General features: G+C 42.0%; 1 protein-coding gene across 2 annotated transcripts; it reads right to left on the reverse strand.

Annotated features, from left to right (window-relative positions):
* Nucleotides 1-18: 18 nt before the first annotated feature.
* kpna1.S (karyopherin alpha 1 S homeolog) lies at nucleotides 19-23,799 on the reverse strand. Of its 2 annotated transcripts, none has more exons than XM_018248984.2 (14): nucleotides 23,627-23,799; nucleotides 10,210-10,343; nucleotides 9,036-9,143; nucleotides 8,163-8,262; nucleotides 7,931-8,025; nucleotides 6,771-6,902; nucleotides 6,575-6,663; nucleotides 6,166-6,265; nucleotides 5,365-5,528; nucleotides 5,112-5,190; nucleotides 4,032-4,157; nucleotides 3,286-3,413; nucleotides 2,536-2,714; nucleotides 19-1,423 (listed from the first exon to the last, which is right to left on the reverse strand). In XM_018248984.2, the coding sequence occupies exons 2-14, from the start codon at nucleotides 10,336-10,338 to the stop codon at nucleotides 1,236-1,238; spliced, it is 1,617 nt and encodes a 538-aa protein (XP_018104473.1). In that variant the 5' UTR covers nucleotides 10,339-10,343; nucleotides 23,627-23,799; the 3' UTR covers nucleotides 19-1,235. The 2 variants fall into 2 exon arrangements, with proteins under 2 accessions (XP_018104473.1, XP_018104474.1); XM_018248985.2 differs by lacking the exon at nucleotides 23,627-23,799 and adding an exon at nucleotides 21,392-21,416.
* Between the last annotated feature and the right edge of the window lie 93 nt (nucleotides 23,800-23,892).

A 23,892-nucleotide genomic window follows, 5' to 3' on the forward strand; every position in this document is an offset into this window, starting at 1 on the left:
AATGTCTACATTAAAAAATAATGTAATAATTTACACAGCAAAAACAACTTGCTGAAGTAACGTAAATAAAAAAATATATATAATCTAACCTACGTTGGGTTACTTTGTAAACCAGAGAGCGACCGAGGGAGGAAGGAGAGACTTTGCTTGTGAGTACCGAATCCGGGTCGTCCGAACGGGTTCCATCTTCTGCAAAGATCCAGTCTAATCACATTATGTGGAAATGGGGGTTTGGCAGGAATGGGGAGGAGCAGGAGGAGGAATCTTTTTTGTTTTTATGTTTTTTTTGTTTGTTTTTTTTTAATTGAAAGAGTCACTAGAAAAGTCCTGACCAGGAATTCAATGTCCGTCGCATGTCTCTGGGATAGAAGATACAGCTGAGCAGTGGCAGTCCAACGTCTCATGGGGTCCAACAGCAAGAGACACACGATCTTGTGAATTTAAAATTACATTAAAAAAATAAAAGGCAGCCCGGAGGGGCATAGGCATAGCTGAGCATTCCTTTCCTGGCATGAGATGGTCAGTATTCACCGAACGGATTTGCCCTTGAAAGGCTTGAGGTGCAGTGGAAGAGTTAGCTTATTAGTATCACACCTGTAGTTTTCTTGTTTGGGATTTTTTGCTGTTTCTATCTAAATATTAATGCCGGTTCCCAGGCTTGCATGGAAAGCATGAAAGAAATCTCTGCCCCATTTGGCTTGTACCATTAAACCATGGCCAAGCAGTCACACGTCGTAGTGGCCTTGGAACAATGATAATTGTGTCAGTAATTAATGTCTCGTCCATTCTTTCCGTCCTTCTCCACAGACATGGCTCTATCCATGAATGGAGATACTTCGAAGGACATATTTGAGTCATGTGAAATGAAAATATGTAAAAAGCACAGCAGGAGGGTCGACACCAAAACTGTAGTGGTGCTGAATGAGGCGTGTCATGTCACCTCAGTTATAATGATCAGGGCAAGCAGTCCCAATCCTCGGACAGCATCCGGCTGGGTGTGTCATGTAGCAACAAGATGGTAGGGAAAAAAAAAAAAAAACAGGAAAGTGAAATTTGAAAGAAAAAAATAAAAATGAGGTGGAAGAACAGAGAGGCAGAAAGGGGAAAAAAGGTGGCTGAATAAATAGAGAAATTTAGGGGAGGGCGGGAGTGAGCGGGAGCTTGCACACAGCAAACAGTGAGCGAGCGATATGGGGGGCACTCGCACTGCAGCATGCTGAGCCCAGGGAGGGTTGTTAGAGCTGGAAACCCTCCATGGGAGCTTCTCGTTGCTGGAAGATGAACTGCTGCTGAGTGAGGTCCACCTGTGGGGCGATACTGCTGTCCTCATCCTCAGTGCCGAAGTAGTGCTCGATTAGGTCAAACGCCTTCTGGTAGATCTCCTGATTTTCATGGCTCTGTAGGAACTCAATCTTGTCCAGTCCTAGAGAAGACAGAAATAAAGCAAGGCAATGAGCACAGAACATCATGAATGATCTGCTTGGGCTAGAACCCCATAGTTGCAAGTGCAAGGGCATTTAACAGGAAAGCTTTCTTAGCAAAAAAACAAGGGCCCATTTGCATTGGCTCAACGACAATGCACCTATATTCCAACCCCCTATTGACTGAGAATTCTGAATTTGCACTTTTGTCCCTTGGCTAGGAGGGAGGATGGATTTGGGGTCTAACAGAAATGGCTGACCAAAGACATTTGATGGAGCAAGAACATCAATGTCAGGCCCGGACTGGCAATCTGTGGGTTCTGGCAAATTCCAGAGGAGCTGCTATAAGTTGCCATAGACAGTCACTCTTTATTGGGCTGGTGGGGGCTCTTTGGGCTGCTGTGTGGCTTGTTTGGGCCTCTGTGTACCTGAAATGCCAGGGCCTTTTTTGAATCTCCGTCCAGACCTGATCAGTGTAATGAGGGAACAGCCCTCTACTCAGTAATGTCTATGCCTCACTTCCCTAATGGATCAAGTGAAAGAGAACAGCCCAAGAGCAGAAAGTAAAGAGAACCATAACACTGTACCTGGGACAGAGTAAAGGAGATTCACTTCCCAGGGAAACATTTAGAAAGAGACAAATGCAAGAGTTACTTTTATTTATAAGATTTGTTGAAACCCAGTCCATAACTTTTGTTCTTACTTTTTGTTCTACTTTTCTGCAAATCTATATGGGGACACAGGAAACCATGGATTAAATCATTCCCTGTTAGAGAAGGTGGGCAGTGAGAGAGAAAGAAAATAATTTGCCAAATGTGGCAGGAGAGACTACAGTAGTGTGCCTGCAACATAATGTTCATGGTTCCTCTTGCAACAGTCAAACCAGATCTGACAAACCATGACCTTGAGGCCAATATGGAGCCACTAAAATTGTATTAATTTTCTCTGCCAACTTGACATATTGTATGCTATTTCCCACATGTGCTTGTAAATACTGGATAAAAGCATTTCCAACATTTGTGTCCTACAATCATGCAATTCCACACTGGCGGGGAATACTTGTAGCTAACAAAAATGTGCCAACAGGAATGGCAGACCAGCTCCTGGCACTCACCATATGCTTCTTCAATAAGCGCGCAGTAAGGGTTTATCCCAGTCCCATTCCTCTTGGCCTCCTGCTCACCCAGCCTCAGTATGTTTTCTAAGCCGTTCAATGCCACTTGTACGATCTTTGAATCCATGCAAGTCAGGAGGTCACAAAGAGGTTTGATGCAACCTAAATCAACCAGGTACCTGGGATATAAAAGTAGTTTAAGGATTTAGAGAGGTTTACAAAGAGACAAACAGGAATCCAAAGTTCCCCTGTTAGGCCCTAAAACTTTAAGTCTCTCCCCAGCTCAGGATTCGGCCTTTTTCAGCAGAATTCGGATTCTACCAAATCCTTCTGCTTGGCCAAACCGAATCTGAGTCCTAAATTGCATATGCAAATAAGTAACGGGGAGGGAAATCACGTGACTTTTTAATCACAAAACAAGGAAGTAAAAAATGTTTTCCCGTTCCCACCCCTATGCAAATTAGGATTCGGTATTCGGTATAATCTCTTGCGAAGGATTCGGTGGTTCGGCCGAATCCATAATAATGGATTTGGTGTATCCCTAGAGGGATCCATTATATACTACTAAGGTTCACCGAATTCCCTAGCATCAAGGTTAACTGTACTCTCACAATTCCACTTTAATGTGATCAGTTACAAATGACCTGTTAGAACTATCCTGCAGCGTGGGAAATACCCGAGTGCAAGTGTAAAAGTTACAAACAAACAAAGGCTGATTAATAAAGTTAGGGTGCAGGGGGGAAGACATACTTGATCTGTTCTGCAGAGCCTCCGGATGTTGCGTTTGTGATAGCCCACGCAGCCTCTTTCCTTGTTCTAAATTCCGCCGTCTGCAGAATGTTTATCAGAGCTGGGAAGATGTCTGCTTCAATCACAGTCTGTAAAACACAGAAATGAGGGAGCTCAGTCAAAATCTGATCCACTATTTATTACTGGCAAATGGCGGGCCCATCACTTGTCAAGGGATAAAGGGGTAGACCACCTTAAAATTAACTTTTAATATGAGTGAGAAATCAGCGGTTTTTATTAGCAATGTATTTTTGAAACTGCCAACTGGTTACTATGGCTCATTGTCCTAGCAATGGAAGTCAGCATGAAGGATCAAAATAATGTGATTTAGAATTCAGATGAATCTCTGTTAACCAAACTGGAACTCGTGATGTCATGTGACTCTAAAGCAACAACGGTGACAACTGCTCACAGGTCATACAGTTCTGTCCAATGTGCTGTCATTTGATTATACAAATAAGTTCTGATGCATTAAATCTATACATTGCATATGTGGCCAAAAACCAAAGTGATCTGTTGTAATTGTGGCCTAGATATAACAGATTCCAGTATGAAAATGAACAGCCTGAATCGTAATTGTCATGATCATACGTATATAAGCAAGATGTATGTAAAAGTTTTACAGAAAATAAATAAAAATCTTGAATAATAAAAAAAAAAGAAAATGAACAGCCTGGTTTGGTTTAATTCTGAGGCTGAGAAATTACCTGTATCTGAACTCTGTTTCCAGCTGTGATGTTTGATATCGTCCAACATGCCTCCTTCTTTATAGATTCCTTGGGACTACTCAACAGATGCAGCAAACTTTGTAGTGCTGAGCAGTTTAGAATAACCTATTGGTATTGGTAAAAAAAAAAAATCATATTACATTACAACATATCAGTCTTTAAAGGAGAACTAAACTTAACTAAAGATGTAGCTAGAAATGTTGTACATTATGTTTTGCGCTTCTGTACCAGCCCAAGGCAACCACAGGTTTTAGCAGTAAAGTAAAGATCTGTGTCTCCAAAGATGCCCCATTAGCTCCCCATCTTCTTTTCTGCTGATTCACTGTACATCGTACTGTGCTGCTGTCACTTAATGAGCTTAGGGACCCACTCACAATATACAGTACACATAGAATAGAAATGTTACAATATAAGTCTAGTAATTAATACAGATAATTACTACATGGCAGCACAGAAACCAGTGCAACTAGCACCAGAATGTAATAATCAGCCCTGTAACATCAGCTTATATTACAGGCCAACCTAATTTTCTGCTTGATAATTTGCGATGCCCCCTAAGCTTAGCTTCTCAACTGCTGCTCAGAGCCCACTGAGCATGTGAGGGTCACAGACACTTTCCAAGATGGTGACCCCCTGTGACTAGTTTGAAGTCCTGGATCATTGCTGCTATTGAGATGCTGAAACTTTAGGCTGGTGCAATAAATTTAGTATATAAAATATGGCATTTTTAGCCACATTCATTTTTAGGGTTTAGTTCTCTTTTAGAGAATTTTTCTACTAAAATGTATTTTCTACAGGGGAATTGCAATGCTGCATCATATAACAGTTTCTCTCTGTACAATGTATAAAATCACTGTGGCTCCTGAGGACTTGTATTTAGCACATGTATGGCATCTCTCTGTACAGGCTGTGAGTAAAACCTCAATCCCACAAAGATTGTGCCAGAGCTGTGCCCAAGTATCCCCCATATGGCAATTCCGGTGCTTATTGGCTACACTACAGAACAAGCATCAGCTAACCATGCAACACACTTCTGTTGTCTCTTGCAATAACACTTACTTGTGTCTGGATGTCATCTCCAGTCACTATGTTGCCAACAGCTCGTAGGGCAGGAGACACCACTTTGTAATCATTGTGCCTGCAGAAATGTTTTTTAAAAAAAGAGAAAATACTTACATTTAAAACTCTGTAGCATTGGCACGTATCATTTGAATTGTTTGAATGCAAACAAAGCAGTTTATCCTACCATGTCCCAAACCACAAAATGACTAAAGTTCTGTATTTGATAGTAATTATAGTCATAAAGACTTACATTAGTAGTTCCACTAGTCTTCTACATACGCCTGCATCAATAACTGCTTGGATCTTATCGTTCGGCCCATCTGATAGGTACGACAGTGCCCAGCAGGCATCCGCAAGAACATCAGTGTCATTGACAAAGAGAAGCCAGGACAGGACAGTGAGGCATGGGGAAACCTGAGGAAGAAGACAATCTTTACAGACAGCATCTTTAGCAAACAGTGTTACAATGAGGATGAGGCAGCAGCAGTCAATGTGTAGCACACCAGCAATAATACTGCAAAGTGTGTGATTGTAATTTGGCCAATTAATAGACATTTTCTGGTCTGGTATACTCTGCTACCCTAATCGGCTTCATTTTAGCCCCTAAGGTTGTGCCTTCTAACTGGAAAAGGTAGGAGTGCTGCCTATGAATACATTTAATTAGAGGTGCTCTTCATATCTTTGGTTCTGCTTCCAGGGTGTCAGCTAACACAGAATGCAAGTGCTAATAGGAAGGTGCCCTTGGGAATATGCATACAATATGCACAGGAGGATTCAGATATATAACATATGCTAATAAACTGGAAGTAAATGCTTGCTGATGCTACCAAGGAAGGCATATAACAAACTTTAGCCAGGACTCTTGGCTAATCAAATAACTGCATATATGCTTTTGCTGAACTTGCTAGCCAATAAATGGACTTGATATAAGAAGGTTATTGCTGGATAATGAGAAGGCTGGTTATAAAAAGTATGAAATGATGCTATTGATACAAAAATCATGTGTTTAGATTTCTGCTCAATGTCAGCAAGCTAAAGGCCTCTTTGTTACCTTGGCGAATTCGGGGGGTGGGTTCTTCCCTCTACAAAGGTTAGAAAGTGCCCACACAGCATTACGAGTCATCGTGAGACGGTTCTGCTTAGACAGTAATCTGTAAAGGAGTATTAAAAAAATTGTTTAATGGAGTAATATGTGCTTCCTGCCTAAATATAGATGCCATGCTGAATTCTTGTATGTATAATGTATCCACCCATTTACAGTGTACAATATAATGGGTTTTCTTTTACATCAGAGCCGAAACGTTCAATACTCATATTCCCACTTCAATGTATATATGGCCTCTGTTTAGTACCCTGACTAAGATAAACATCTTTTCTACTATATCATCACACATAACAGCAAAGTAACAACTACTTAAAAAAACAAGTCCAGAAAACATCCAAATATTATTTGTACTAACTGTAAAAGTGGAGGGAGAATATTACAGTCCAGCACATAATCTCGGCACACAGTACTGTCTCCAGCAATGTTTCCAAGAGCCCAGACTGCCTGTTAGAGAGAAGAGAATGTCATGTATAGTTTTGCCCATGTACCAAGTCAGTGAGTAGTGTAGGAAGACCAGGTATAGGATTCAATTAATATAATTTCCCTGTTACCTGCTCCTGCACATCTTCAAACTCTGAGCTGAGCAGCTCTATAAAGATGGGCACAGCTCCTGCCTGGATCACAATGCGGGTCTGTACGGAGTTCCCAGAGGCAATGTTTGTGAGCACCCACGCTGCTTCAAACTGAACAGAAAAAGAAGAATTACCTCCAGAGGTGACCTACAAACTGATATTAAGTAAAAATGAAACCACTGACAGCCATATTGAGGAGGGGTCTATTGTTAATATGAATGAATTTAGTTGCAACAGTGCCACCTGTTGGTCAGTTTTCCACCAGTCTGACCACTAATAGTCAAAGAAAGAGGCTGTTCTGATGTTCTTCTGCTTAAAAAAAATTAAAACCCTTTCCCAAATCTTTCCTAAGCAGAAGAGCACCAGACCAGTCTCTTTCTTTCTCCTGACAACTTCCTTGACTACTTGGTGGTCAGACTGGTCGGAAACTGACCAGCAGGTGGCGCTGTTGTAGCACAATTCATTCATATTAACAGTACATGTATCTCTTGGAATTTAAAACAATTAAATAATCAATGTACATTGCAAAAGTTATTAGAACAGCACCCTCATCAATTTTACATTCACTTATTTTAAAGGTTTACTTATTCTTTAAGGTTATTATTTATGCAGATCATCTTCGGCTCTTACGGTTGCTTAATCATGCCTTCTGATTAACTCAATAGCCTGATAAAAGTCATGGGTGTTTTTTGAAAGGGTGATTCACCTTTAAACTAACTTTTAATATGTTATAGAATGGCTAATTCTAAGCAATTTTCAACTGGTCTTCATTTTTTATACCTTTTGACTTATGTGCCACCTTCTGCCTTTTTCCAAATTTCAAATAGGAGTTTACTGGTTTACTCCATAAGGCTACAAATGTATTGTTGTTGCTACTTTTTATTATTGACCTTTCTATTCAGACCCTTTCCTATTCATATTCCAGTCTCTTATTCAAATCAATGCATGGCTGCTAGAGTAATTTGGACCCTATCAACCAGATTTCTGAAGTTTCAAACTGGAAAGCGCTGAATAAAAAGCTAAATAACTCAAAAAGACCTAACTAATAAAATTAAAAGCAACTGCAAATTGGCTTTAGACTATCACTCTCTACATCATATTAAAATATGTATTTCTCATATGTCATTCAATCTCTTTACCTGTAATGTACAGTTTTCTTTTCGCTTCAAGAACTCCACGAATCTAGCCACCACCCCCAGAGTCCCTATAACCTCATCAATGGGAGGGTTAGGTTCTGTAAAGAGACAGACTCACACTGTTACTTCTCCAAATCACATATTTATTTAGCAAAAAAAAAAAAGCTGCAACAAACTTTCTTTATATGACAAACTCATACTGAACAGTGCTATCAATTACATACAAAGAACAAACCTTTAGATAGCAGTTTTCGGAACTTCTGCGTTGCTGCAAGCTGCTGCTCTGGATTGTTGGAGAAAATCATCTCTATCATGTCTGCAGTAATAGCCCCAGTCTGTAAGAAAGAATATCCAGAATAGTTCAACTGAATGCTAAAATGTTCCTGCTGAATTGTGCTTAGTACAGGGGAATACCTATGCTGCCATAGTTTTATGGGATCTCTCTGTACAGTCTATGAGCAAACTTAGGGTACTGTTCCTGCTGAATTGTGCATAGTACAGGGGAATATCTATGCTGCCATAGTTTTATGGGATCTCTCTATACAGGCTATGAGCAAACGTAGGGGGCTGTTCCTGCTGAATTGTGTTTAGTACAGGGGAATACCTATGCTGCCATAGTTGTATAGTATCTCTCTGTACAAACTATGAGCAAACTTAGGGGCTGTTCCTGCTGAATTGTGTTTAGTACAGGGGAATACCTATGCTGCCATAGTTTCACGGTGGACATCTTGTAGGAACTCTTCTAGCAATCCCTATCTCTAGAGCAATGATCCCCAACCAGTAGCTTGTGAGCAGCATGTTGCTCACCAACCCCTTGGATGTTGCTCCCATTGGCCTTAAACAAGTGCTTATTTTTGAATTCCAGGCTTGGAGGCAAGTTTTGTTTGCATTAAAACCAGGTACACCGTTTGCATTAAAACCAGGTGCACTGCCAGTCCACATAGGGGCCACCAAATAGTGAATTACAGCCCTTATTTGGCACCCCAGGAAGTTTTTGCATGCCTGCTCCCCGACTTTTTATTTTTGAATGTGGCTCACGGGTAAAAAGGTTTGGGGACCCTTGCTCTAGATCATGCATCTGGACAGCCATATTCTGCTTTGCACTCACGGAAGCCATTTCCATATTGTTGATCTGTGCCTCGTGGAAGTTGCCATCTGACATTCCTTCTTCTTCTGTTGCTTCCTCAGCACATGCAACATTTCTGCGCTTAAAGAGCTGTAGGTGGAATATACATGACTTATTAAATCTGATATTTGACACATACAAGTTTAAACCTGGTAGGATATAGTACAATGTATTTATATGGTATATTAATCAGTAAAGGCAAAAAAAAGGTATCACCTTTACACCACTTTTGTTATGCTTCATATCAAAAGTTCTACCCTATAACAGTACATAGTAAAAAATCGATATTACATGTACTTGTATAGACGGTTTACTTATCCTTTAATGAAGCCCAAGGGTTTTTATACAGAAGCACATAATTTCCAAACATAACCACATTACAAATATGGACCCTTCACCATAGGGCTGGTGTAGCTGCCCCAAAGTAAAGCAGCCAAATGGCATGGAATATATCAGCTCCTGTACATGAGCTCTGGTAACAGCTGAGGATCAGTCATGTGCACGGAGCTCTGATAATGACACAAAGTGGGCAATCCAAAGCGCACATGTTTGAAAGTTGCTCCTTAAATTTCCTCCTTTATTTTCCCTTAAAAACAAGCTGCTTATTTGCCATGAAAGACATTTGCAAGGAAATAGTTTCCTTTTTGGAAAGCCCAGCCCTCACTCACCCCACACTGATTGACAGCAACAGCAGGAAGGTAAACACATCATATCTGAGGGGGCTCCTTGGGGCAACTGCAGGGGCAGAGAGTCATGCTCATTCCAGCACATAAATAAAAGGGGGTTGTGTGTTCGTGTATAAGTAGCATAGAATGCATCCAATAGGCTGATTTTATATACAGTTTTTGTAAGCCTCCATCCTTCTCATACGTCTGTCTATAGTTAGGGAAAAGCTGTCAAATTATAATAAGCAGCAAAGTGATGCTGTGTTTTTGCTTTCACGGATATTCACGTGACATTCAGTAAAGTAAACATGCCAATACAGTGCATACACATAGTCACACAACGCTAAATAAGAGCTGTAGGCGTATCATGGATTGGATATCTACTTTAACCTTGTCAAAATTCTAATGTTCTCATTGGCTACTAGCTTGAGCTGGAATGCTCCAATTGGATTTAGGTGTAGTAATAATAATAATATGATATACACACACACCTGCTCTTCTCGTTTCTGTTTGCGCAGCTGCAGTCCTTCCTCTTCCCTCCTTCGTCGCATCTCGTCGGTGTTTAGAGACTTGTTCTTGTAGCTCTTTAGCCGAGAGTTCTCTTTTCCTGAGCTCGTCATGGTTTCTGCATGGAAAATAACAGCGTCAGTGCAATGAGCCAATCAGCCTCTGTATATACAGATTTGCAAATAAAGGAACAAATTGGCATTTTTTTCTTACCCATTGTGCTAATGCCAATGGCAATTAAAGAAAAAGGATGAAACTAGCAGCAAAAAAGGGAATATTACCTGGATAATAGTTATATATATATATATATATATATGCATATACAGTAGTTCACACATGGGATGCAACAATTTTTTAAGTATAGTTTAGTAAAATAGTACAACACAATGTCAATATTCCCCCCAGTGTACATTTTAGAAAGAAAAACATAGGGTCCTGGCTTTTATATTGAGCATGGGAACCTCTGGTAGAGCTCATTCATGTTTCATTTTCTGTCATCCAATTAAGTTTAGTATGGAATCTTATAATGGGAAGGGAAATGTTGGTTTTGCTGTTATACATATAAATTGGATACATTTTTTTTTAATTTATCTGGTACAGCAATTGGGTTAATGCGCAGCAAGGGTTGATTATCTTTTTGGGAGTCTGATCCATTAAATGGGGGATCCCCAACCTTTTTTACCTGTGAGCAACATTCAGAGTAAACAAAGTTGGGGAGGAACACAAGCAAGAAAAATGTTCATGGGTGTTGCAAATTAAGTGCTGCGATTTGGTAGCCCCTGTTTGGACTGGCAGCCTACAGGAGGCTCTGTGTGGCAGTACATCTGGTTATTATGCAACCAAAACTTGCCTCCAAGACAGGAATTAAAAAATAAGCTCCTGCGTTGAGGCCACTGGGAGCAACATCCAAGGGGCTGGAGAGCAACATGTTGTACCAGAGCCACTGGTTGGGGATCACTGGTGTAAATGTACTAAGGATACAATACACCAAATCTTGGATTCGGTGCATCCCTAAAATGTACAGATGAAGGTATATATATATATCCTTGGCAGCTTCCCTGCACTGTGATGATTTTAACTCTTCCACCGCAGTTTCTGAAGCAAAGTGAGTTACAGTTTGGGTAATACTTATGCTATTTAGCAGATCCCATGCAGCCCACTGGGGCTGCCACGTCATGGAAGGTGAACAACCCTTTTAATTGCTGCACCCCAGACTGTTTAATTGATTTGTTTTTATGAATCAGGTTGTCTGTGAAGAGCGTTTGTTTATGTACCCGGGAAGCAATCGATATTCCAGTTATGTTTGAGTTTTCCCTTATCAATGAAGTCGGCTCAACCGCTAAAAAACATGAACGGAGAGGATAAGGGGCACTTCTTTTAATTACAAAACAGTTCATATTTCCTAATGTTTGCCATTATAAAGCAGAAAAAGAAATTTGTTTTCATTTTCCCTGATTTCCTCTGGGTAATTTGCATAAAGGGAGAAAATGAGCTCTGTATAAACTAGGGATGCGCCAAATCCACTATTTGGGATTTGGCCGAATCCCTGAATCCTTCGTGAAAGATTCGGCCGAATACCGAACCAAATCCTAATTTGCATATGCAAATTATAGGCGGGGAAAGAAAAAGTGGAAAAAGAATGTTTAACTTCTTTGTTTTGAGACGACAAGTGATGTGATTTCCCTTCCCACACCTAATTCACATTTGCAAATTAGGATTTGGATTCAGTTCGGCCACACACAAGGATTCTGCCGAATCCTGCTGGAAAAGGCCTAATCCTGGCCGAATCCCGAACCGAATCCTGGATTCGGTGCATCCCTAGAATAAATAAACCCTAGATGAAAGCCTATGTTATGCTTTGAGCTAAGGAGCAACTCATTACACAGAGGGCTTATCTGTTATACAGTAATATGTTTTACGAGCTTCTCCTCTGCAAACAGTGATTTGGCAGAACTAAATTAAAGGGGTTTCCTTTTCTTGTCTAGTCCAAGAAATACCAAAACCTGGAATATTTTTGAAATACCAAAACCTGGAATATTTTTGAAATACAACAGACAAAAAGGATATTTTTATGGCTGCACAAAGATACCTTAATTTGATTGAATTCAAAATTGGACTGGGGGAAATTTTTTAAAAAAAAAAACAGTTTTTAAAACTCTGACTAATTCTACTGATTTGAAAACTCGAATCGAATTCCAAAACTCAATTCAAGATTTTTCTTCGAAAAAAAACTTGAATGCCTATGTCAGGAAGGCTACAAACATCCCCAAATTGATCCCTGGACCTCTCCCATTGACTTATACAGTAATTCGGCAGGTTTTAGGTGGCGAAGTCGAATTTGAATTCTTAAAGGGCTAGAATATGATAAATCTCAATATCAATATCAAATTCAAATGTTTTAAAAAAAACTCGAATCGAATTTGGATAATTTCCTAGTCAAATTTGACAGTTTTGACCATAAAAAAATTCTAAAACTCAAATTTTAAATCCGACCCTTAATAAATCTGCTCCCAAATGTACTGTACATAAGTGTCAGCCACTATGGAAGCCAGGAGGCAGCAAACTAACAGCAAAATCTTGTTTCAATGGATATTATAACGGTGCAAGTGCTTATGTGTGCCCTGCTTGCATTAATAATTCTGATCCAAAGTTGTCAGCAGCACCAGAGCACACACAGCTATCAGGGAAATGAAGAGACACCGCCCCAGTAATTGTAGGTTTCTATGCTGCTGCTGATCCGTAGGGCAACTGGTTCCCTTCCAGTCATCTGCTATTGGCCTGACGTCATGTCTGGAGAGCAGCCAGTTATACTGGAGCACCGCAAGGCACAGGGAACATTCCAGAGGCGGAGGAAAGTTTCTGTACATTTCATAAGTTCCAACACACAGATCTGTAGCTAATATGATTACCCAGTGCTTTAGCTGTAAATGTGATTGCTATTGAAAGAAGTCTGTGTGGCTGTGCACTGCCAGGTCTAAAGGTGGCCATACACGGGCAGATTTTTTACTTCCAAACAACCGGTTCCAGAACGTTCCGATAATATCGATAACCTACCGGATGGTTGATGGCGTACGATCGTCGGACGAACGTTCGTCTCAACATTATCTTTCGCAAAATTGATCGGATGAGTTGAAAAATTTTAGTCGTTCAGGGATAAAATGCCTCTTTGCGCATGTCAGGATTGTAGCACAAGCCAACGGACATATACGGAACAACGAACATATACGGAACGACGAACATATACGGAACGACGAACATATACAGAACAATGAACATATACGGAACAATGAACATATACGGAACAATGAACATATATGGAAGGACCCTAACGTTCTTTGCTGAAAGCTTCATTTGTAACTATATGAACGATGTAAGAAATAAAGAAGAAATAAGTTGGTGCTGACTGCAAGAATATCACCCTATCACCTAATATGTGAAAGAAGTTTACCGGTATTATGCCATAACATAAATCCATATGTCTGCATGGAGCAGGGAAGGAGAAACTGACTATATACTACAGACAGTGACACAATGCTAGCACCTTTCCTCGTTTGTTGAACAACGTTCGTCCGTACACGCAGCAAACAATACAGTTATATCTGTTCATATAATCGTTCTCCGTGGATGGCATATCGTATGGTAAAATAATCGTTGGACGATCGTTTAACAATACGATTGTTCATCGCAGAACGAGAAAGGTATGCCCATGTATGGCCACCATAAACTCCTAAATAATGTAGCAAAGTCTGGAGAACTGATGTATGCCAACATGTTTTACAACCAGAACAAATGCCAGCTTAAAGGTGGGCACCATTAGGTGGATGGGCACCCAATGAAGAAGAAACCAGGAGAAATGAGAAGGCCTCAGCCTTCATGCCCCCAGGGTAAAACATTTCCCTCAGGCCATATTAATTCTATTTATAGTAGTTCAAGCCCAATACATCCATTAGTACTTGCATTAACTCTCTGCTCTTTCTGGTCAATTTCTATTTAAATGCCTAAAAGTCTATCAAGCACTCGGATTAGAAGCGCTGTGGGATTGTTGTATTGACCAGAAGCGCCAGAGGACAGCTCCTTTATTGATCGCAATCTCCAGGGGCATTATCTTTATTGATCACAAGCTGTTTGGGAATCATCTGCTTCTTATATAATATATATATCCAGACCCCCTGGATGGTATATATATATATCTTAAGGCTCCTCAGTCAGGGCCTGCAGTATTTATAAGCTGATTCTCCTCCAGAGTCGGGGCCTGCAGTATTTATAAGCTGAATTCTCCAGAGTCGATTTTAAAGAGACCCAGATGCAGGAGCGGCCAGGGCAAAGACTGCTCCACCTGCTGCATTATTTATTGCACTGGCACAGGTCTTCTTGGCCACGCAGCAAATAATGCAACCTCACTCTGAGCTGAAGGAACATCAGGAAAACGCCTCCTCTAATTTGCACACGAGAAAGTTGCCCCATGCAGTAGGTATCACAGTGTAAGGGCCATGGGAAGGTTCATTATATACCTGCTGACATTCTCCATGCAGCTCCCCCTACGGGCCAACGCAAAACCTGCCTCTGTCAGCCACAGCACCAGATCGCTCACCAAGGGCCCTGTTAATGGCCACTTTATTTCCACTGTAGGTGATAGCAGTACATTTTCTACAGTTTTAACAACAGATAAAATAGAACTAGAATGACCCCATAAATGTGACAAAGCAGATAACGTCACTATTTTCCTGCTGAATTGTTCTTATAGGAATAACTAACACAGAGGAATGACGAACAAAATCCCGCTTGCAAGCAGCTGGTACAAACAAGTGAAGTCACTGGAATCCCTGCCAGGAAGAGTATGCTGAGTCAGAATCACAGTGACACATTTGGAATGCTCTTAAATGGACCTGGGTTACAGATCCTTGTTTTGCATTGTGTATCAGGCTAAAATTGGGATCCCAGAGCCCTAAGGGTAGGGACACACTGGGCGATTTGGGGAGATTTAGTCGCCTGGCGACTAATCGCAGCGACTTTTCTCCCCGAATGCCTCCCCTCACTCTGCGCCTGGATAAAATGAAAAGTAGCCGGCGCTAATCACACACGGCGTTTCGTTTTCCGAAATGGCCCGAAGTTGCCTCACGAGGAAACTTCGGGCGACTTCGGAAAACAAATCGCCGCGTGTGATTAGCGCAGGCGATTTTTCATTTTATCCAGGCGCAGAGTGAGGGGAGGCATTCGGGGAAGATTGGTCGTGGAAAGTTGCGGCGATTAGTCGCCAGGCGACTAAATCTCCCCAAATCGCCCAGTGTGTCCCTACCCTAAAGTGAGTCAGGCACCTGCAGAACAGCAGAGAGAGGAGAGAAGCGTTCATGCAAAACTGGCCTGCCAAATATAAAGGCTAAAGAGACTAGTAATTACTAATGGAATCCAGTTAATTAGATACACATATGTAGGAAGCAGAATTAAAGGCACAGTAATGGTACAAGAATGGTATAAGGATGGTACGAGGATCTTATATGGCCTTGTGCATTTACATGGTCATGGAACGCCTCGGTGACATATTATCCTTACATTTTATAACTTTATTCACTATATTATACACAATAATAATAACCTTATAAATGGTGCTTAGTGATGTCATTGGTTATCATTTGAACTTAGTAATGTCATTTGTGTCACATGACTCACTGAAACTTGAATATTATAATAAGTAAAGTACCCCCTGTTGCAAAAAATTAGGATATTTGAAGTCACCTTTGAGTTCCATGACCTGTATATGCTCATGGAACTACTCTGTAACTTATAATATCCTTATATTTTACAAGAGGGGGTACTTTATTTACTATATAATTTACAAGGCGTACTTTATTCACTATATAATGACTGGCTTTAGCATGTAATACACAAATATGTAATGAGTTCAGTAACATCAAATGCTACAGTAGTCTGAATGATGCCAGGATTTAGGTTCCTTGTCTCTTGCCCATTACCTGTGTTCTCCCTATAGACAAACAGCTACTGTGTCCCTCTGTGCAGCAGCAATAACCTGCCCATTGTGACATTAAGAAGCTTTAAGAAGTGTTGGGATAGCTTTTTAGCAAGTGAGGGAATACAGGGTTATGGAAGATAGCTCATAGTACAAGTTGATCCAGGGACTGGTCCCATTGCATCTTGGAGTCAGGAACAAAATTTTCCCCCTCTGAGGCTTCAAATGTTTTTTTGACTTCCATCAACTAGCAGTTAGGCAGGTTATATATAGACTTAAAAGGTTGAACTTGATGGACGCGTGTCTTTTTTTCAGCCTAACTTAACATCTTACTATGTTACATTAACCCCGGCACACACCTGCATTTCTGATAGAGGTTGAGTTATTTCAAATGTCTAATGTTTAAAGGTGGCCATAAACGCATCGATAACATTGTATGAAACAAATTTTCGTACTTTATTCGTTGTGTGTATGGTGGGAAACGAGCAGACCAATGTCGGCAGAAGACTTGGATATCGGTCAGCTCGTCAATCAGGCTGGTTGGAAAATTTTGATCAGGCGCCTTTGAAGGCATTCAACATCGGCCACTGTTAAGATGGCCATAGACAGATTTCCCAGCAATATCAGACTATGATCGTACGTCCTCATCTCCCAAACCTGCCACTAACCATTCGGATGAAACAAAGCAGTAAAGAACAGATCAGCCGATGTTCTGCCCCACAGCAATCGTAGGAAAGTTTTGGTCCGACAAAGCTGACAGTGACAGTCTCCCACTGAAGATTGTCAGATCAGCAATACATGCAGAGATATGATTGTCAGCCGACAGAAATCTTTTAACCTGTCCAATCGACTGAACGACCGATCAGCATGGCAAGATAAATGTCGGGGCACTCCACACATGATCGAGGATTCGTGCGATCGGATCTTTGCGTCTATGGCCAGGTTTAGTGCTGAATTGTCAGATAAATGTAGAATTCTATTGTTTCTAACTATATATCTGACAATTCAGCTCTGCATGCGTGTATTGAAACAAACTATCTTACTTGGAAACATCTTTTCCAGGAAAGATTGTAATTGTAACATCTGTAGACACCTCAACTCCTGCTGCATGCACATGTCTGCACAAAGTCTGGGAAAGGGATAAAACAGAGAAGCAGCTTCTGATCTGTCGGTGTTGGAACTGGCAGGGAAGGGAATTACCCCCCTACTGGCACACGTTACGCCTGGAAGCCAAAGTAATTAGAATACGCAGGGCACTATCTGTCAGCAAACAGCCTGCTATCTGCACAGAAAACACACGTCTAATCTAACAGACTCAGCAATACAGCTGTCTCACTGCTGCAGACTGGGGGGGGGGGTGTCATTAGAATGTTTTTGCTTTTTCCATCACAATAACAACATCAGCTTCCATGAAGGTGCATGAACCACTGATTATCCTCCCACCCCATGCCCACTGATATGTGACAATACCCCAAGCCCATCCCCACCCAGCTACTACATTACTGCTTCTCAAAGGATTCTGGAAGTTGTAGTAGAATAGCAGCAGGGTTAGTGGCTGGATTTGCATATATATATATATATATATATATATATATATATATATATATATATATATATATATATATATATATATATATATATAGCAGGCAAATGGAGTGCAAATGAGTGCAGGGTTAGCCAAATAAGGACTGTACCTGGCCGGCTTTATAATGCATTATACTGTACTGAAACTCCCTGCTCATATAGAGGTAAGTGCACTTTAGCTCATGGTACACAGCTCAAGACCTTCTCCTGCTATATAAAGTATTGCTGAGATAAGTGCAGAGGATTTCTTGCAGAGCGGCTGCTACCCCCCCCCCAGCACTGCTGCCTTCACTGCAGGTTCCAGCTCCAGAGGTCACATTCTAACCCCCAAAGCAGCTGTACAGGAGGCACCCAGGGGTGAATATGTTGTGATGGTTAAACGCACCAGGTCTGCTTACCAAGCTTACTCATAGCAGGTCCTGGCATCCAAAGCGTGTTGGAAATTATGTTTTATCAATGGAGGTAGCCCTTAAAGGGGTTGTTTACCTTCCAAACACTTTTTTTCCATTCAGTTGTTTTTAGATCGTTCCCCAGAAATAAAGACTTTTTTCAATTACTTTCCTTTATTTATTTTTTACTGTTTTTCCAAAATCTAAGTTTTTAGTTGAATGGTGTTTGAGTCTGGCAGCTCAGTATTTCAAGTGCAGACTCTAGGGTAAGGGCATACCTGGAGATTCGGGGAGATTTAGCCGCCCGGCAAATATCCGCCTCTTCTTTGGGGTGACTAATCTCCCCAAACTGCTTCCCCATGTTTTCCGCCTGCACCAATGTACTCGCTGCGCTTCGATTTCCAAAGTCGCCCGAACTTTCTTCACGAGTAAACTTAGGACGACTTCGGAAATGGAAGCGCTGCGAGTGCATTGCATGCAGACGTTTTAACTATTTACTAGACACAGAGCTATGGTACTAGTAGCCAAGCTGTGCAAGGGCTCAGGCTGGCAGGCAGTGCTGCAGGGATTAATGCCGTCACTGAGGATCCCTAGTTAGTAACTGCCGGCAAGTGCTGTCTAAATCCGGGGGGGGGGGGATTAGTGATGGAAACAAGTGGCAGTACAGAGAAAAGCAGGCGGCAGTTAAACACCCTCTGAATAATGGGAGGTCTTTGTGGTGGCTCTGTAAGGACACTGCAAGCTAAATAATAATCACACTAAAATAACTGTACAAGTGGAATAATGAACAAATGGACATCCCTGGGGAAGCTGTGAGCTGTAGTTCACTAGGATACCACCCTGAACCAATCGGCATTTTTGGTAATGGCTAAAAGGTAAAAAACTTGCTTCAGGTTTTGTAACCTCCAGGAACCAGTGAGCATTTACTGTTCTCCGATTGGAAAACAAGTTCAGAATGCTGTGGGTTATTATAGCTGCTGTAAACATGGCACCTTTAATAACAGTGGCCTGCTCCTCCATCTGTTTACCATTGCACCCCCTCACCCATATACTGGGACATCACCCAGGAGAAAGGATAACAAATATGTCTTTATATAGGGCCACAAATAAGCAGCCACACAATACATAATGGAACCTGAGCAACAGACACACAGCATGGCCAGAGGTATTTTATCACTTGAATGTTCAGCAGTTCCACTGACAGGAGCCAAAATACCCTGAATGGTTTCCCTTCTATCTCAATGGCAATAGCCTGGACCCACGGGGTGTATCAGTGGGTCTGGTGGCTGTCACTCAACTCCCAATTCCACTTTCTCAAGTGACATTTCTAAGTATCCAGCCTGACGCCCAAAGTTTCTATATATCTATAACCTTGTTATGAGCTAAAGGGGCCCAGCCTGAAGACCAGTTAAGGGGATATTTGGGGTGAGTGCTTATTTGTGCCCTGGGTCCCCCTGGAACTATAGCAGGGTGACTGTTACCCCAATATTTCATATATCTGTAACCTTGTTATGAGCTAAGGGGGCCCAGCCTGAAGGACAGTTAGGGGGAGATTTGGGGTGAGTGCTTATTTGTGCCCTTGGTACCCCTAGAACTATAGCAGGGTGATTGTTAACTGCCTGAATGTGTAACCTTGTTATGATCTAAGGGAAGCACAGGCGAAATAGGCTTCAATGCAGGTAGTATGAAAGCGTCTGGCCAATAAATATTGAAGACAGGATGAATAGACCTCATCCTGTGTTATGTGTTAGCTGGGTGAGGGGTGGGCAGCCTATCCCTATGTGCTTGTGGTTTTGCAGACAAGTAATAGTTAACTCAGAAAGAAGTGTGGAATAAATGTATGTGGATTTCAGAGAAATGTGTTCATTCAAGCACAAGACTGCCGCATGCTGCTTGTAGATATACACACTTGGTTTACACGGTGCTTAAAGGAGCAGCACTGCTGCAAAGAGCCTGAAAGGATTTGTTGTGCTTGTAATTTCCTCCTGATCTAAACCCCCTGATAGATCTCACCAAGTTTTACCAAATTCATGGCTGAGAGTTCATATTACCCACGGCTGCAAAATATCACACCTCCAGAGTTCTCAAGGCTGCAGGTTGGGAACAGTTGTATTTTATGGATGTGTCCCTTTATCAGCCTAGGCTACAACAATCATGCAGTATGGAGAAAAATCACTACATTTTATAAAATGTGTGGCCAACTCTACATAAAAGCACCAAAAAAATCCTTAAAAGCACTTGTTCACCTTAAAACACTTTTTTCAATGCAGTTTGTTTCAGATTGTTCACCAGAAATAAAGACTTTATCCTATTACTTTCTATTTTCTATTTGTGACCGTTTTCTTTCTAAGTTTCATTTTTCACCTTCAACTCTGGGAGGGGGGGGGGGTCGTTAACTCTTTAACTATTCTAAATTGATACATTTAATTGAAACATTTATTATCTTTGTCCCTGCTAAGCAAAATCCCTGAGTTTTAAAAGGCAGCTGTTAGAATTGATACAATAGTTGCTAATATTCTACATATGCTGCTGAGAAATGTATCAACTAATTGTATCAACTAAATGTAGCAAACTGTAACAATTTCAATGCTCCTGGATCACTGAGCTGCCACACTGAGACACTAGAGACACAAACATTCAACTTTAAACTTTAATTTTGGGAAAACAGTAAAAAAATAAAAGATGGAAAGCAACTTAAAAAAAATATTTGTTTATGGTGAACAATCTGAAAACAACTGAACTGGAAAAAAGTGTTTGGAAGGTGGACAGCCCATTTAAAATTTGCGAGCAGACTCCTGCCCCAGGGCTGAGCAAGAGTCTCCAAATTCAGCAGGGCCTCTCAATTACTAGCAAAGACATAAGTACAATAGCACCTACATAAGAGATTCATCAGTAGTTCTATATAGTAGGTTATCTGCTACTAATTGCAATAAATATTCATGTTCTATTACAGGAAATTACCTAAACCAAGGGTGACCCTGTCCCACCAATCACAAGTCCAGATAAGCTCCAGATCACCTGAATGTACATCACTGTCCTACTGACGAGCGGATCTATTTTTTCCAGGAGGGTATATACTATACTATATTTATTGGACTTGCTTAAGGTCATACACAAGAACCAAACCAAATTAGAGTGCTCATGAAAACCTGGTTTGTGGTGTTTAAAGGAGCAGTAACAGCAAAAAAAATGAGTCACTGGGGGGGCGATAGTGATGTGCGGGCCCACCTGATACCCGTGGGTCGGGGTGGGTTTGGGTCGACCTCGCACTGCTCCTCGCGGGTGGCGGTGCGGGTTGAGCTCTTCTCCTGCTCTCCCCGGCTGCCACCTTCAAATGCTGGCTTCTGACTTCCAGGTTCCGGTTTTATATTCTCACGTCTGCTCGCCCCACCCCTTTTGTGATGTCATCGGCGGGGTGGGTCTATAAAAGGACCCCGGAAGCGCGGGTGCAGGCTGGAGCAGGGGCAGGTTAGGGTTGGGTGCGGGTTAGGAAAACCCTGACCCACACATCACTAGCGGCCGAAAAAGGAGAAAAGGCACAGGATACACAGCAGATAAATCTCAAGCTCTGTAGTATACAATGGGATTCTTTAGAGCTTATCTGTTATCTACTGTGTATTCTGTGCTTGAATGGCTGCCCCCATGACTACACATCGGGTCAGCTTCTTCAACCTAACTTTATTATACTGCAAACAAGTCCCTCGTGTTGTGTGTATGTGTCACAGACCTTTACAGTCTGTCAACTTGTGCTGGAACCAGCCAATCACAGCAGAGTACATCTGTCAGTGACACTCAGCATGTGTGGTGGTTGCAGCTGGGAAAAAAATATTAGGTTTAGGAACTCACAAATATGAAATAAATAAGCAAACTACAAAAATACATTAAAAGACTTAGTTAAATGGGTTTCACAGATTTATATATATTAGCGACAGTTACATTTAAATTCTTTTTAATTTAAAAGGCGCCCTACAAAAGAATTATTTCCAGTGGGCCTGCATGCTGTATTCAGTGCATCCCTAATTTAGTCTTTATTCTGCTATTCACCTTCCAGTCTGCCACTAAACTCACGGCCTTGGCCCCTTAACAACCAGATAAAAGACATACAGAAAATCCAAACAAACCATTAAGTTATTCAAAAACCACCAAGAATAAATAAATAACCAAGAATAAAAAAAAACTAACGCTGTTTGCTGTATATCATAATAAAAATGAATTACATGGTGAACTGCCAATATAACACATATTTTACTACACTCGATTACGGACTGGTCCCACATATTCAGTAAAGCAGTTTTTCATCTTTCTAGGAAATTTGGAAACCCATTTTTTTTTTTTTATTTGGATGGAGTCTTTGTGCAACCTCAGTTACTATATTAGTATAGCTGGCCATACTTCAACCACTAGATCTGTGGCCAAAGGTCCTGATAACTGGGGGACTTGTATAGCCTCTTTGGGCAACATATTTCAACAATCCCTGTTGGGCTGCCTACTGAGTAGATTACTCGTGCTGTGCCAACTGCCCACTGTATCCCCTGCAAGGGTTGTGCTTATCGCCCCCTCTGTACCCCCAGGGCTGTGATTATTGCCCCCTCTGTGTCCCCAGGGTTGTTATTATTATCCCCTCTGTGTCCCCAGGGCTGTGATTATTGCCCCCTCTGTGTCCCCAGGGTTGTGATTATTGTCCCCTCTGTGTCCCCAGGGTTGTGATTATTGTCCCCTCTGTGTCCCCAGGGTTGTGATTATTGTCCCCTCTGTGTCCCCAGGGTTGTGATTATTGTCCCCTCTGTGTCTCCAGGGTTGTGATTTTTGCCCCCTCTGTGTCCCCAGGGTTGTGATTATTGTCCCCTCTGTGTCCCCAGGGTTGTGATTATTATCCCCTCTGTGTCCCCAGGGCTGTGATTATTGCCCCCTCTGTGTCCCCAGGGTTGTGATTATTGTCCCCTCTGTGTCTCCAGGGTTGTGATTTTTGCCCCCTCTGTGTCCCCAGGGTTGTGATTATTGTCCCCTCTGTGTCCCCAGGGTTGTGATTATTGTCCCCTCTGTGTCCCCAGGGTTGTGATTATTGTCCCCTCTGTGTCTCCAGGGTTGTGATTTTTGCCCCCTCTGTGTCCCCAGGGTTGTGATTATTGTCCCCTCTGTGTCCCCAGGGTTGTGATTATTATCCCCTCTGTGTCCCCAGGGCTGTGATTATTGCCCCCTCTGTGTCCCCAGGGTTGTGATTATTGTCCCCTCTGTGTCTCCAGGGTTGTGATTTTTGCCCCCTCTGTGTCCCCAGGGTTGTGATTATTGTCCCCTCTGTGTCCCCAGGGTTGTGATTATTGCCCCTTCTCTGACACCAGGTCAGTTTGTGTGGTGTTTACTGCCCCTCCGAGCCCCCAGTCTGTGCTTGTTGCCCCTGTGTGTCCCTCAGGGCGGTGCTGACTCCCCCCGGTGCCACTTCTGACGCAGAGCGGACACTCTCACCTGGTTCAGATTCCACACGTTCGACTGTAATGAATAAGCCCAAGGCGTCTGTGTCCCGCTCGGCGTCGTCTATCCCACTCTTATTCCGTTGCTGTCCCCGGGTTTCGGCCTGTCTCCACAGCAGCCGGTATTTGTCCTGCGTGTGGGAGAAAGAAACTGCGCATGCCCAGATAGGGAATACCACAACAGGACGCATGCGCACTAGGCAACAGCTATAGAGGCTTCTAGTAAGCGCGTCTTCAGCCACAATCACTCTGCGGCTTCCG

This window comes from Xenopus laevis, chromosome 2S (genome assembly GCF_017654675.1).
Source record: "Xenopus laevis strain J_2021 chromosome 2S, Xenopus_laevis_v10.1, whole genome shotgun sequence".
Classification (NCBI taxonomy): domain Eukaryota; kingdom Metazoa; phylum Chordata; class Amphibia; order Anura; family Pipidae; genus Xenopus; species Xenopus laevis.